General features: G+C 39.5%; 1 protein-coding gene across 1 annotated transcript in view; it reads right to left on the bottom strand.

The window, feature by feature from the left end:
- fmnl1a (formin-like 1a) overlaps window positions 1-13,318 on the bottom strand; it is a 30,285-nt gene extending 16,967 nt beyond the window's left edge. Inside the window, exons 1-5 of the mRNA XM_061981934.2 lie at window positions 12,846-13,318; window positions 9,992-10,075; window positions 8,446-8,532; window positions 8,261-8,331; window positions 1-31 (exon numbers count right to left, since the gene is read on the bottom strand). The exon at window positions 1-31 is cut by the window's left edge and continues 53 nt beyond it. Of these exons, the coding sequence (XP_061837918.2) occupies window positions 1-31; window positions 8,261-8,331; window positions 8,446-8,532; window positions 9,992-10,075; window positions 12,846-13,031 (459 nt within the window). The 5' untranslated portion in view covers window positions 13,032-13,318. The remainder of the gene's footprint in view (window positions 32-8,260; window positions 8,332-8,445; window positions 8,533-9,991; window positions 10,076-12,845) is intronic.
- Between the last annotated feature and the right edge of the window lie 195 nt (window positions 13,319-13,513).

Raw genomic sequence — 13,513 nt, forward strand, 5'->3', positions numbered from 1 at the left:
GTTTTGATCATTGAGAAACTCCTGAGCCCAACTACAAACACAACACACACACACACGTGAGAGACGCCAAAGTAGTATTTAGTAGAGATGTCCGATAATTGCTTTTTTGCCGAATATCCGGTATTCCGATATTGTCCAACTCTTAGTTACCGATACTGATATCAACCGATACCGATATATACAGTCGTGGCATTGACACATTATTATGCCTAGTTTTGTTGTGATGCCCCGCTGGATGCATTAAACAATCTAGCAAGGTTTTCCCAAAATAAATCAACTCAAGTTATGGAAAAAAATGCCAACATGGCACTGCCATATTTATTATTGAAGTCACAAAGTGCATTATTTTTTTAACATGCCTCAAAACAGCAGCTTTGGATTTGGGACATGCTCTCCCTGAGAGAGCATGAGGAGTTTGAGGGGGGCAGGGTTTGGGTAGGAGGTAGCGGGGGGTGTATATTGTAGCGTCCCGGAAGAGTTAGTGCTGCAAGGGTTTCTGGGTATTTGTTCTGTTGTGTTTATGTTGTGCTACGGTGCGGATGTTCTCCCGAAATGTATATTTGTAACAGTGTTAAAGTTGTTTATACGGCCACCCTCGGTGTGACCTGTATGGCTGTTGACCAAGTATGCCTTGCATTCACTTGTGTGTGTGAAAAGCCGTAGATATTATGTGATTGGGCCGGCACGCAAAGGCAGTGCCTTTAAGGTTTATTGGCGCTCTGTACTTCTCCCTACGTCCGTGTACACATCGGCGTTTTAAAAAGTCATAGATTTTACTTTTTAATACCGATAATTTCCGATATTACATTTTAAAGCATTTATCGGCCGATAATATCGGCAGCCCGATATTATCGGACATCTCTAGTATTTAGTCAAGTAGAATGTTATGTTAATTATAGAATAGAATAGAATAGAATAGAAAGTACTTTATTCATCCCTGGGGGAAATTCAGAACCACAGTTCGCTCACAATAGACAAGAATAATAATAAATAATATAATATATTATATGTATAATATATAAATAATATAAATATATTCTACATATACTCTACATTTAAATGCAGTCAAGAAGGAACATATGCATTATGTGTTATATATTACAAAACCCAAAACCAGTGAAGTTGGCATAAATAAATAAAAAGAGAATACAATGATTGGGAAATCCTTTTCAACTTATATTCAATTGAATAGACTGCAAAGACAAGATATTTAATGTTCCAACTGAAAAACTTTGCAAAAAAGTTGGCACAAGGGCATTTTTACCACTGTGTTACATGGCCTTTCCTTTTAACAACACTCAGTAAACGTTTGGGAACTGAGGAGACACATTTTTTAAGCTTCTCAGGTGGAATTATTTCCCATTCTTGCTTGATGTACAGCTTAAGTTGATCAACAATCCGGGGTCTCCGTTGTGGTATTTTAGGCTTCATAATGCGCCACACTTTTTCAATAGGAGACAGGTCTGGACTACAGGCAGGCCAGTCTAGTACCCGCACTCTTTTACTACGAAGCCACGCTGTTGTAACACGTGGCTTGGCATTGTCTTGCCGAAATAAGCAGGGGCGTCCATGATAACGTTGCTTGGATGGCAACATATGCTATTTTCGTAATTTATTCTTTAAATGTTATGTATTTTTTCTCAGATAAAACAACGACTTTATTTATGCAATATTATGACTTTATTCTCTAAATATTGCAAAATAAAATGTCCTCACTTCATACTCCATATTTCATGTAGTATATTTTTCTCAAGTAAATACTAAGGCTTTATTGTCAAAATATAAAGACTACATTCCCCCATGGGCTACTGACTATCTTCTTTAAATATTATGTATTTTTCTGGTGAGATTACAACTTTATCCATGTTATTTTACTCTAAAAATATTGCATCTTGTTTCTCGTAAAGCGGCAACTTTTTCCTCCTCATGAACTTATTACTTTATTGTCCTCGATATGTTATGAAATAAGCAGGGGCGTCCATGATAACGTTGCTTGGATGGCAACATATGTTGCTCCAAAACCTGAATGTACCTTTCAGCAGTAATGGTGCCTTCACAGATGTGTAAATTACCCATGCCTTGGGCACTAATACACCCCCATACCATCACCTACTCAGTGGCCTAGTGGTTAGAGTGTCCGCCCTGAGATCGGTAGGTTGTGAGTTCAAACCCCGGCCGAGTCATAAATGATAATGATAAATGGGTTATACTTGTATAGCGCTTTTCTACCTTCAAGGTACTCAAAGCGCTTTGACACTACTTCCACATTTACCCATTCACACACATATTCACACACTGATGGAGGGAGCTGCCATGCAAGGCGCTAACCAGCACCCATCAGGAGCAAGGGTGAAGTGTCTTGCTCAGGACACAACGGACATGACGAGGTTGGTACTAGGTGGGGATTGAACCAGGGACCCTCGGGTCGCGCACGGTCATTCTTCCACTGCGCCACGCCGTCCCTTTTTTTTTTTTTTTTTTTTTTTTTTTTTTTCTTCATACCAAAGACTATAAAAATGGGACCATCCCTGCTTGGCACTCAGCATCAAGGGTTGGAAATGGGGGTTAACCGCTGCTGCTCACTGCTCCCCTCACCTCCCAGGGGGTGATCAAGGGGATGGGTCAAATACAGAGGACAAATTTCACCACACCTAGTGTGTGTGTGACAATCATTGGTACTTGAACTTTAACTTAACAGATGCTGGCTTTTGAACTTTGCGCCTATAACAACCCGGATGGTTCTTTTCCTCTTTGTTCCGGAGGACACACTGTCCAGTTTCCAAAAACAATTTGAAATGTAGACTCGTCAGGCCACAGAACACTTTTCCACTTTGCATCAGTCCATCATGGATGAGCTCGGGCCCAGCAAAGCCGGCGGCGTTTCTGGGTGTTGTTGATAAATGGCTTTCACTTTGCATAGTAGAGTTTTAACTTGCACTTACAGATGTAGCGATGAACTGTAGTTACTGACAGTGGTTTTCTGAAGTGTTCCTGAGCCCATGTGGTGATATCCTTTACACACTGATGTCGGTTTTTGATGCAGTACCGCCTGAGCGATCCAAGGTCACGGGCATTCAATGTTATGTGCAGTGATTTCTCCAGATTCTCTTAACCTTTTTGATGATATTACGGGCCGTAGATGGTGAAATCCCTAAATTCCTTGCAATAGTTGGTTGAGAAATGTTGTTCTTAAACTCTTCGACAGTTTGCTCAGGCATTTGTTGACAAAGTGGTGACCCTCGCCCCATCCTTGTTTGTGAATGACTGAGCATTTCATGGAAGCTGCTTTTATACCCAATCATGGTACCCACCTGTTCCCAATTAGCCTGTTCACCTGTGGGATGTTCCAAATAAGTGTTTGATTAGCATTCCTCAACTTTCTCAGTCTGTTTTGCCACTTGTGCCAGCTTTTTTGAAACATGTTGCAGGCATCAAATTCCAAATGAGCAAATATTTGCAAAAAATTCAGTTTTCCAGTTGGAACATGAAGTATCTTGTCTTTGCAGTCTATTCAATTGAATATAGGTTGGAAAGGATTTGTTAATAATTATATTCTGTTTTTATTTACCATTTACACAACGTGCCAACTTCACTGGTTTTGGGGTTTGTACATTAGTAGTTGTCCACCACCAGGAAGGCCTTTAATATTCGCTGACCCAAACTTGGGTTAAATGTTAGCCACACAATTAGACAGTCGCACCATGTGGTGTCTACCAGCCAATCAGCAAAGGACTGTAATGATAACAATGAAAACAATACAATAACTATAATAATTTGTAAAAAAAAAAAAAATGTATAGTGCCTTTACAGTGCAATCACTATTATAAATATGTTTAAGTTACTAAAATAAAAAGAAGGGAATACAAATATGTTCTTTAAAAAAAAAAAAGTGTTGGTAATGAAACCTATTTAGTAATAAGAGATTTTTAGACTATTTCTGTACAAACATTTCTGTTAAATTTACATTACATATTAGTTTTAAAGTTGTTTTTTAAATATTCTTCAGAGGAGAAAATATTTTTGAAGCGCTTATAAGTAATGATTATAATTATATCATTATAATGATTATGATCATAATAATAATAATATTAATAATATTAGTGAAAATAGAAAATATTGATAATAAAATAATAGTTACATAATGATAATATAACAATAATAGTAAAATAATAGTTATATTATGATAATGATGACAGCAATAATATTGATAATAAAAAATGTATAAAACCACTACAAAACATAAAATAATAACATTGTTTGATTGTAAAAAAATATAATGATAGTATTATAAAATATTAAAGATGATGAAATATTAGTAATGTAATGATATTAATAATAATAATAATATAATGATCATAAAAACACTATTGCAAAACAGGGGTGGGGCAGGGGTGGAGCTGTACGGGTTAAACATATTGTAATAGTAGTAAAACATAATGATTTTATTATTGATAATGATCATAAAACATATTATAAATAAATAATTATATAATGATAATAATCAAACAATCATAATGAAAACAATGATAACAGAAAATAATGCTAATTATGCTAATTATAATGATAACAATAATAATCATGATAATAAAAATAAGAATCATAAAAATAAAAGCTGAGCTGCCACCTTAACGTGGTAGAGGAGTTTGCGTGTCCCAATGATCCTAGGAGCTATGTTGTCCGGGGGCTTTATGCCCCCTGGTAGGGTCTCCCAAGACAAACTGGTCCTAGGTGAGGGATCAGACAAAGAGCAGCTCGAAGACCTCTATGAAGAAAACAAGCAAGGAACCCAGATTTCCCTTGCCCGGACACGGGTCACCGGGGCCCCCCTCTGGAGCCAGGCCCGGAGGTGGAGCACGATGGCGAGCGCCTGGTGGCCGGGCCTGTCCCCATGGGACCCGGCCGGGCACAGCCCGAAGAGGCAACGTGTGTCCCCCCTCCAATGGGCTCACCACCCATAGCAGGGGTCATAGAGGTCGGGTGCGATGTGAGCTGGGCGGCAGCCGAGGGCAGGGCACTTGGCGGTCCGATCCTCGGCTACAGAAGCTAGCTCTTGGGACGTGGAACGTCACCTCGCTGGGGGGGAAGGAGCCTGAGCTAGTGCGCGAGGTGGAGAAGTTCCGGCTAGATATAGTCGGACTCACTTCGACGCACAGCAAGGGCTCTGGAACCAGTTCTCTCGAGAGGGGCTGGACTCTCTTCCACTCTGGCGTTGCCGGCAGTGAGAGGCGACGGGCTGGGGTGGCAATTCTTGTTGCCCCCCGGCTCAGAGCCTGTACGTTGGAGTTCAACCCGGTGGACGAGAGGGTAGCTTCCCTCCGCCTTCGGGTGGGGGAACGGGTCCTGACTGTGGTTTGCGCTTACGCGCCAAACCGCAGCTCAGAGTACCCACCCTTTTTGGATTCACTCGAGGGAGTACTTGAGAGTGCTCCCCCGGGTGATTCCCTCGTTCTACTGGGGGACTTCAATGCTCATGTTGGCAGCGACAGTGAAACCTGGAGAGGCGTGATTGGGAAGAATGGCTGCCCGGATCTGAACCCGAGCGGTGTTATGTTATTGGACTTTTGTGCCCGTCACAGATTGTCCATAACGAACACCATGTTCAAACATAAGGGTGTCCATATGTGCACTTGGCACCAGGACACCCTAGGCCGCAGTTCTATGATCGACTTTGTAGTTGTGTCATCGGATTTGCGGCCTCATGTTTTGGACACTCGGGTGAAGAGAGGGGCGGAGCTTTCTACCGATCACCACCTGGTGGTGAGTTGGCTGCGATGGTGGGGGAGGATGCCGGACAGACCTGGCAGGCCCAAACGCATTGTGAGGGTTTGCTGGGAACGTCTGGCAGAGTCTCCTGTCAGAGAGAGTTTCAATTCCCACCTCCGGAAGAACTTTGAACATGTCACGAGGGAGGTGCTGGACATTGAGTCCGAATGGACCATGTTCCGCGCCTCTATTGTCGAGGCGGCTGATTGGAGCTGTGGCCGCAAGGTAGTTGGTGCTTGTCGTGGCGGTAATCCTAGAACCCGTTGGTGGACACCGGCGGTGAGGGATGCCGTCAAGCTGAAGAAGGAGTGCTTTTGAGTTCTTTTGGCTCATAGGACTCCTGAGGCAGCGGACAAGTACCGACAGGCCAAGCGGTGTGCGGCTTCAGCGGTCGCAGAGGCAAAAACTCGGACATGGGAGGAGTTCGGTGAGGCCATGGAAAACGACTTCCGGACGGCTTCGAAGCAATTCTGGACCACCATCCGCCGCCTCAGGAAGGGGAAGCAGTGCACTATCAACACCGTGTATGGCGAGGATGGTGTTCTGCTGACCTCGACTGCGGATGTTGTGGATCGGTGGAGGGAATACTTCGAAGACCTCCTCAATCCCACCAACACGTCTTCCTATGAGGAAGCAGTGCCTGGGGAGTCTGTGGTGGGTTCTCCTATTTCTGGGGCTGAGGTTGCTGAGGTAGTTAAAAAGCTCCTCGGTGGCAAGGCCCCGGGGGTGGATGAGATCCGCCCGGAGTTCCTTAAGGCTCTGGATGCTGTGGGGCTGTCTTGGTTGACAAGACTCTGCAGCATCGCGTGGACATTGGGGGCGGTGCCACTGGATTGGCAGACCGGGGTGGTGGTTCCTCTCTTTAAGAAGGGGAACCGGAGGGTGTGTTCTAACTATCGTGGGATCACACTCCTCAGCCTTCCCGGTAAGGTCTATTCAGGTGTACTGGAGAGGAGGCTACGCTGGATAGTCGAACCTCGGATTCAGGAGGAACAGTGTGGTTTTCGTCCTGGTCGTGGAACTGTGGACCAGCTCTATACTCTCCGCAGGGTCCTTGAGGGTGCATGGGAGTTTGCCCAACCAGTCTACATGTGTTTTGTGGACTTGGAGAAGGCATTCGACCGTGTCCCTCGGAAGGTCCTGTGGGGAGTGCTCAGAGAGTACGGGGTATCGGACTGTCTGATTGTGGCAGTCCGCTCCCTGTATGATCAGTGCCAGAGCTTGGTCCGCATTGCCGGTAGTAAGTCGGACACGTTTCCAGTGAGGGTTGGACTCCGCCAAGGCTGCCCTTTGTCACCGATTCTGTTCATAACTTTTATGGACAGAATTTCTAGGCGCAGTCAAGGCGTTGAGGGGATCTGGTTTGGTGGCTGCAGGATTAGGTCTCTGCTTTTTGCAGATGATGTGGTCCTGATGGCTTCATCTGGCCAGGATCTTCAGCTCTCACTGGATCGGTTCGCAGCTGAGTGTGAAGCGACTGGGATGAGAATCAGCACCTCCAAGTCCGAGTCCATGGTTCTCGCCCGGAAAAGGGTGGAGTGCCATCTCCGGGTTGGGGAGGAGATCTTGCCCCAAGTGGAGGAGTTCAAGTACCTCGGAGTCTTGTTCACGAGTGAGGGAAGAGTGGATCGTGAGATCGACAGGCGGATCGGTGCGGCGTCTTCAGTAATGCGGACGCTGTATCGATCCGTTGTGGTGAAGAAGGAGCTGAGCCGGAAGGCAAAGCTCTCAATTTACCGGTCGATCTACGTTCCCATCCTCACCTATGGTCATGAGCTTTGGGTTATGACCGAAAGGACAAGATCACGGATACAAGCGGCCGAAATGAGTTTCCTCCGCCGGGTGGCGGGGCTCTCCCTTAGAGATAGGGTGAGAAGCTCTGCCATCCGGGAGGAGCTCAAAGTAAAGCCGCTGCTCCTCCACATCGAGAGGAGCCAGATGAGGTGGTTCGGGCATCTGGTCAGGATGCCACCCGAACGCCTCCCTAGGGAGGTGTTTAGGGCACGTCCGACCGGTAGGAGGCCGCGGGGAAGACCCAGGACACGTTGGGAAGACTATGTCTCTCGGCTGGCCTGGGAACGCCTCGGGGTCCCACAGGAAGAGCTGGACGAAGTGGCTGGGGAGAGGGAAGTCTGGGCTTCCCTGCTTAGGCTGCTGCCCCCGCGACCCGACCTCGGATAAGCGGAAGAAGATGGATGGATGGATGGATGGTTCACAACTATATATATGCATTTTGTATCGTTATTTTTGTTAACATTCAGTATTTTCCTGGCATATGATAAAGGTGTGGTTGAAAGCAGTCAAGGTGTAGCAGTGACATCTAGTGGACAATTTTGTGAATTACATTGCCTATTAAAAAAACATGAAAAAGACAAGAAAGATACAGTAACTCTATACAAATACTACATTTACATTTAACAGTTAAATAATTTATTTATAAATACTTCACCACAGGAACAGGGAAAAGATAAGAGATATTGATATGTCGCTTGCTCACCCAATGTGGTTTGTGCGGAGGGAGATCTCCAAATCTTTGAGGACTTTTGTGGCATCTTGGACTCTTTTCTTCTGATGAGGGACCAACGCAAATGTTACATACATACACACACACACACACACACACAAACACAAACACATAGCAATGATAGATGACATTATGATGGCGATGCTGCGTTCACTGACCCTGCGGGCCACCACCACTTGATCCTGGTAGAAGCTCCTGATCTTTGCAGGGTAGGTAGAAGGGGGACTTTTCACCTGGAAACGCTCCTGAGAGAGAGAGAAGTGTAAGTATGAAACACCCCGTCACAAAATATCACATGCTGTATACATTACACGACATTGTTGCCATGACGACATTTTGAGGTTTCAGCACTCTGCTCTTAACCACATGTTGTGTTATGAGTAAGTGTGGGATGCAGTTTTTGCCATAATTTTTAAAAACTAATGAATTGCAATATAAATTGAATTCATCAAATTAAAACTATGATTGGAAGTGTATTAAATATTTATTTATGTGGATTCATTTAAATAAATTGTGCCAGATCACAGACGAGCTCCAATAAATTCAAATAAATTAAATATTTACAATAGAATTAAAAAATTAAACGAAATGCATTACATTTAATAAAATATAGCCAATATAAAGCTGATTACAGATAAGCACCTCTTTAAAGTGAAATGATATAAAATACAATTAAAATGTAAAATATATCAAACACAATAAAATATATTTACAATAGAATTAAAATAAAACAAAATGTATTACATTTATTAAAAGGTAACGACATTGAACTTGATCACAGACAAGCTCGTATTCAAATTAAAATGAGATAAAATTCAATTTAAATGTAATAGTTCAATATAATCAAATGTATTACAACTAGCATTTATTGAAATCATACCTGATCACAGAGGATATTCCATTAAAATGTAAATTAAATCCTTTAAAATGTAATATTTAGATATAATTGAATACATAAGATAAAATGTATTACATTTAATATTTTAAAAAGTGTTTAATCTTATTTATACATGATCACAGGTCAAATTAAGTAGCTACAATACAACTGAAATGTAATAGTTACATACAAAAAAAATGTATTACATTCGATATTTTAAATAAATCAGACCTAATCACAGACAAGCTCCCATTATTAGAATAAATAAAATACAATTAAGATGGTAATAATTTAGTGAAATAAAATGTATTACTCTGAATAGTATTTTAAATAAATCATTCCTGACCACAGACAAAATAAATACATACAATATAAATAAGATTTAATAACTAAATAAAATAAACAATATTACATTTAATCATATTTTAATTGCATCATACCTGATTACAAACAATCTCTCATTAAAATTGAATAAATAAAATCTTATAAATAAATAATACATTTTAATTTATTTAAAATCTTAATTAAAATAAATATTGTAAATAAGTATCATTTAAAATATATAATAAATTGTATTATATTTAATAATACCTTAATGAAATAAATAAAATCTTATAAATAAATATAATCAAATAAATATAATAAATTGTATTATATTTAATACCTTAATTAAAAATTAAAAAAATATTGTAAATAAGTATCATTTAAAATATATAATAAATTGTATTATATTTAATAATACCTTAATGAAATAAATAAAATCTTATAAATAAATATAATTAAATCAATATAATAAATTGTGTTATATTTAATAATACCTTAATTACCTGATCACAGACGAGCTCCCATTTTTTGTCATTGTCGTATTGACTCAACAGCTGCAGTTTATCAGGTGGAAGGTTCATGTAGCTCTGAAAAACAGTAACATTTTATTATTATTATTATTATATTCATGTCATCATTACTTCATAAGTAGACTGTGGAAACAGGTACAGCTCAGTGCACTTTCTTTATGACAAAAATGCTTTAAACAGGCTTTTATGATCTCACATTAAATGGAAACAAAGCAGGCCCGCTTTGATTTTTTTGTCAATAACGAAAGTGAGCACATTTTTTCCCTCATCATCTTTAATTTATTGTGATGATCTAAACTTTGACTTTGAGGCAAAGACTTAACGTTCACATCGAGGCCTCCATGCCTTGAGAAAAAAAAGAAGAAAAAAACAGCACAAAAAGAAGCAAGAAAGGAAATGACTTTGCTCGGGGGGAGTTTGGTGTCTCTTGGTGGGGCGTCGTCACTGTGGTTTGGTGGTTCAACGTTTGCCGTGGCATCCCATAATGATCTGTGTAGAATCACCTTAGAAACAATGAGCGTGCGGAGGTTGAGTCTGATCAACATGGAACAGGAAGTGAGGTCATACTCGACTGCCAGGACACGGGAAGAAAAACAACTAAATACAAATAAAGTATTAAATTATTTGATTTTTAAAAAATATATATTATTAATGAATTAATAAATCCCCCCAAAAAATTTACTAAAACTTAAAGATCAATTTTATATGACAGAAATTGTATTTTATTTTATTTTATTATTATTTTTTTTAGCAATGACAGTTATAATCCCACTAATATTCTTAGTGACCCAAAGGGCCGAACTAATAAAAGTGTTAAAAATAAGTCATACGTTTTTAATAGGTCTCCAGATCAACGTCAGATCATCCATCGATATAATTTTTTTTTTTTCATATTTTTGTTTTATGCCCTTTTTGTCAAAAAAAAAAAAAAGTTTTTCAAACACACAAAATATGCAATATATATTCCCCCAAAATATTTCAAAGTGGAATATTTGATGTGAAGTAGCTGAAGCCTTGAATAGGTCAGTAATTCATAACAACATTGATTTTGATTCTTTAATATTTATTGAGCAATGACAGTTTCGAAAAATAAAATCCCACCAAAATTATTGGGGATCAAAAAGGGTCCCAATAGTTCAAAATAAGTCATAACTTTTTCTTTTTCTTTTTTTTACTTTTAATCCTTAAACCTCTAAATCAACTTCAAATCTATCTGTCGATAATACGTTTGTATTATTTTTTTTATTTTATGTGTTATGCAATTTTTGTCAAAACCCTGTTTTTCATGGCAAAAACACAACATATTAAAAAAATAATAATAAATCCAAAAGTGTTTAATATTTTTTTAAAGATCAATTTTATATGACAGAAAATGCTTACAAAAGTACAAATGTACAGAGCAAGTGAGGTCATACTTGACTGCTGGAGCGGGGAAATGTAAGTAAATACAAATTAAGTATTATTATAATATTTAATTAAAAATATAAGTATTAAATTAAATACAGCTGGAAAAAAAAATTCAATATTTTTTTTTACATTTTTCAAAGATGTACAAATGTACTGAGCAAATGAGGGAAAACATGTACTAACTGAATACAAATTAAGTGTTAAATTAATAATATTTATTCAAATATATTATTATTAAATTAAATAAATGTGACTTTTTTTGTTTTTTTTTCATATTTTTTAAAGATCAGTTTTATATTACATAAAATGCTAACAAATGTAAAGTGAATCTGTTAAACTGTTAAAGCCTATCTCAGCTTCATTATCTATATACTATCTATGTATTTTAATATTATCAAACATGTAACCTGTAGTTTGTGATCAGTTCATTTGTCTAAAGTACAACTCACAGTACCCCAAAAAACATTTTTTAGTAATTATTTTATTTTATTTTCATACATAATTGTATCTTTTTATTTGGCCAAAATATATGTATTTGCATTAATATTTGTATATTTTTCTTTAATGTTTTCACCAAAATACATGTTTATATTTTTTTTTTTGTACATTTTTTCCCCAAAATACATTATATTTCTTAAATATTTTTAGCCATACTACATCTATATATATATATATATATATATATATATATATATATATATATATATATATATATATATATATATATATATATATATAAAATATTAACATACTTATATTGTCATTAACATTATCTTTTTCTGTAATATTTACTCCAAAATACATGGTTTTTTTCAATCTTGTGTCCCATTTTAACATTCCTGTCATCCAGGCGTAGAAAAAAGTATATTAATGAACATCAAACGCATCCTTTGAAGATACCCGACAGGCTTTACGTCTTTGTCCTTTTAGCTACGTCCTGTTTATAGCCAAGGTGGACTTGATATTTAATTATCGGTCAAACACCTTCCATTTCCTGTTCTATGGTTACCATCACGCTTTTGCTAAAACATGACGTTGCAGGCCCTGTATACCTAATTGTAACACACCATTTTATTTGATTGTTGTTTTATATCCGTGATTGGCTGCGAGAGGTCACATGGTTCCTTTTCCAATGTCCTAAGTTAGCAAATATGCTGTTTTATATAAGATAAGTGTACATAATGAATAATCGTGTTCACCGAAAAGTGTTGAAAGACTGTTGCTTTCCGGTCTTATGGTCTGTGGCGGGATGCATTGCCACACTTCCCCTCGAGGCCCCGTATCGCTCGTCGCTCTTTTTTTTTTTTTTTTCATAATTTCTGTATTCATTGTGTAATTATTCACTTAAGTAGACGTTTTTGGTCCATTCTAAAGTTTGAGAAAGTGTCTGTAAACTTTAAAAAAGTTGCATTTCACTCACCAGGACCACGTTGAAGCGCTCCTCCAGCTCCCCCTCGGGGGGCATGGGCAGCTTGGGGGTCGACGGCTGCTTCTTCTGCAGCGTCGGGGGTGTCGGCTCGCTCATCCCCGACGAGGCCGAGCTCCTGGCCGAGCGACCGTCTGATGGCTCCTGCTGCTCGGCGGCCCCCGTGGCAGCATTCCCCATCACTAATCTCCACAAGTAATCCAGGAGGAAAGCCGTGCACAAGCGCCTTGTCTTGAGGAAATCAGTCGCATACCAGAGCGGTGCGAGCGCGAGGAGGCCCCTAAATGAGGCCCGACGCTGGGAGGAAGTGCATCAGGCAGGTGCGAGGGCGGCAAGATGTCAGGCCCGTCTTGGACAAACACCTCAGGAACACGAGCAGAAAACCACACCAGCAGAAAAAGCAGAAGAGCGACTTCCTGTCGCGGAAAGAACACGGGGTGAAGCGAAAAGAGTCAAAGTGCTTGGGTGCAAGCGAGGACGCAGCAGGGGGGTGGAGGTCTGAGGTTCAGGTTCAGTTAAATGACAATAAAACCAACAATTCCACAGTTACACCACTTTGGCCTTTACCCTTTGCCTTAATAACAGCCAGGTGATCCAAGTGGCACATCAGCGACACCCTGTGTTCAACGCCGGCTACTGCATCCTGAGCTGCGACATTCGAG

This window comes from Nerophis lumbriciformis, linkage group LG24, assembly GCF_033978685.3.
Source record: "Nerophis lumbriciformis linkage group LG24, RoL_Nlum_v2.1, whole genome shotgun sequence".
Taxonomy (NCBI): domain Eukaryota; kingdom Metazoa; phylum Chordata; class Actinopteri; order Syngnathiformes; family Syngnathidae; genus Nerophis; species Nerophis lumbriciformis.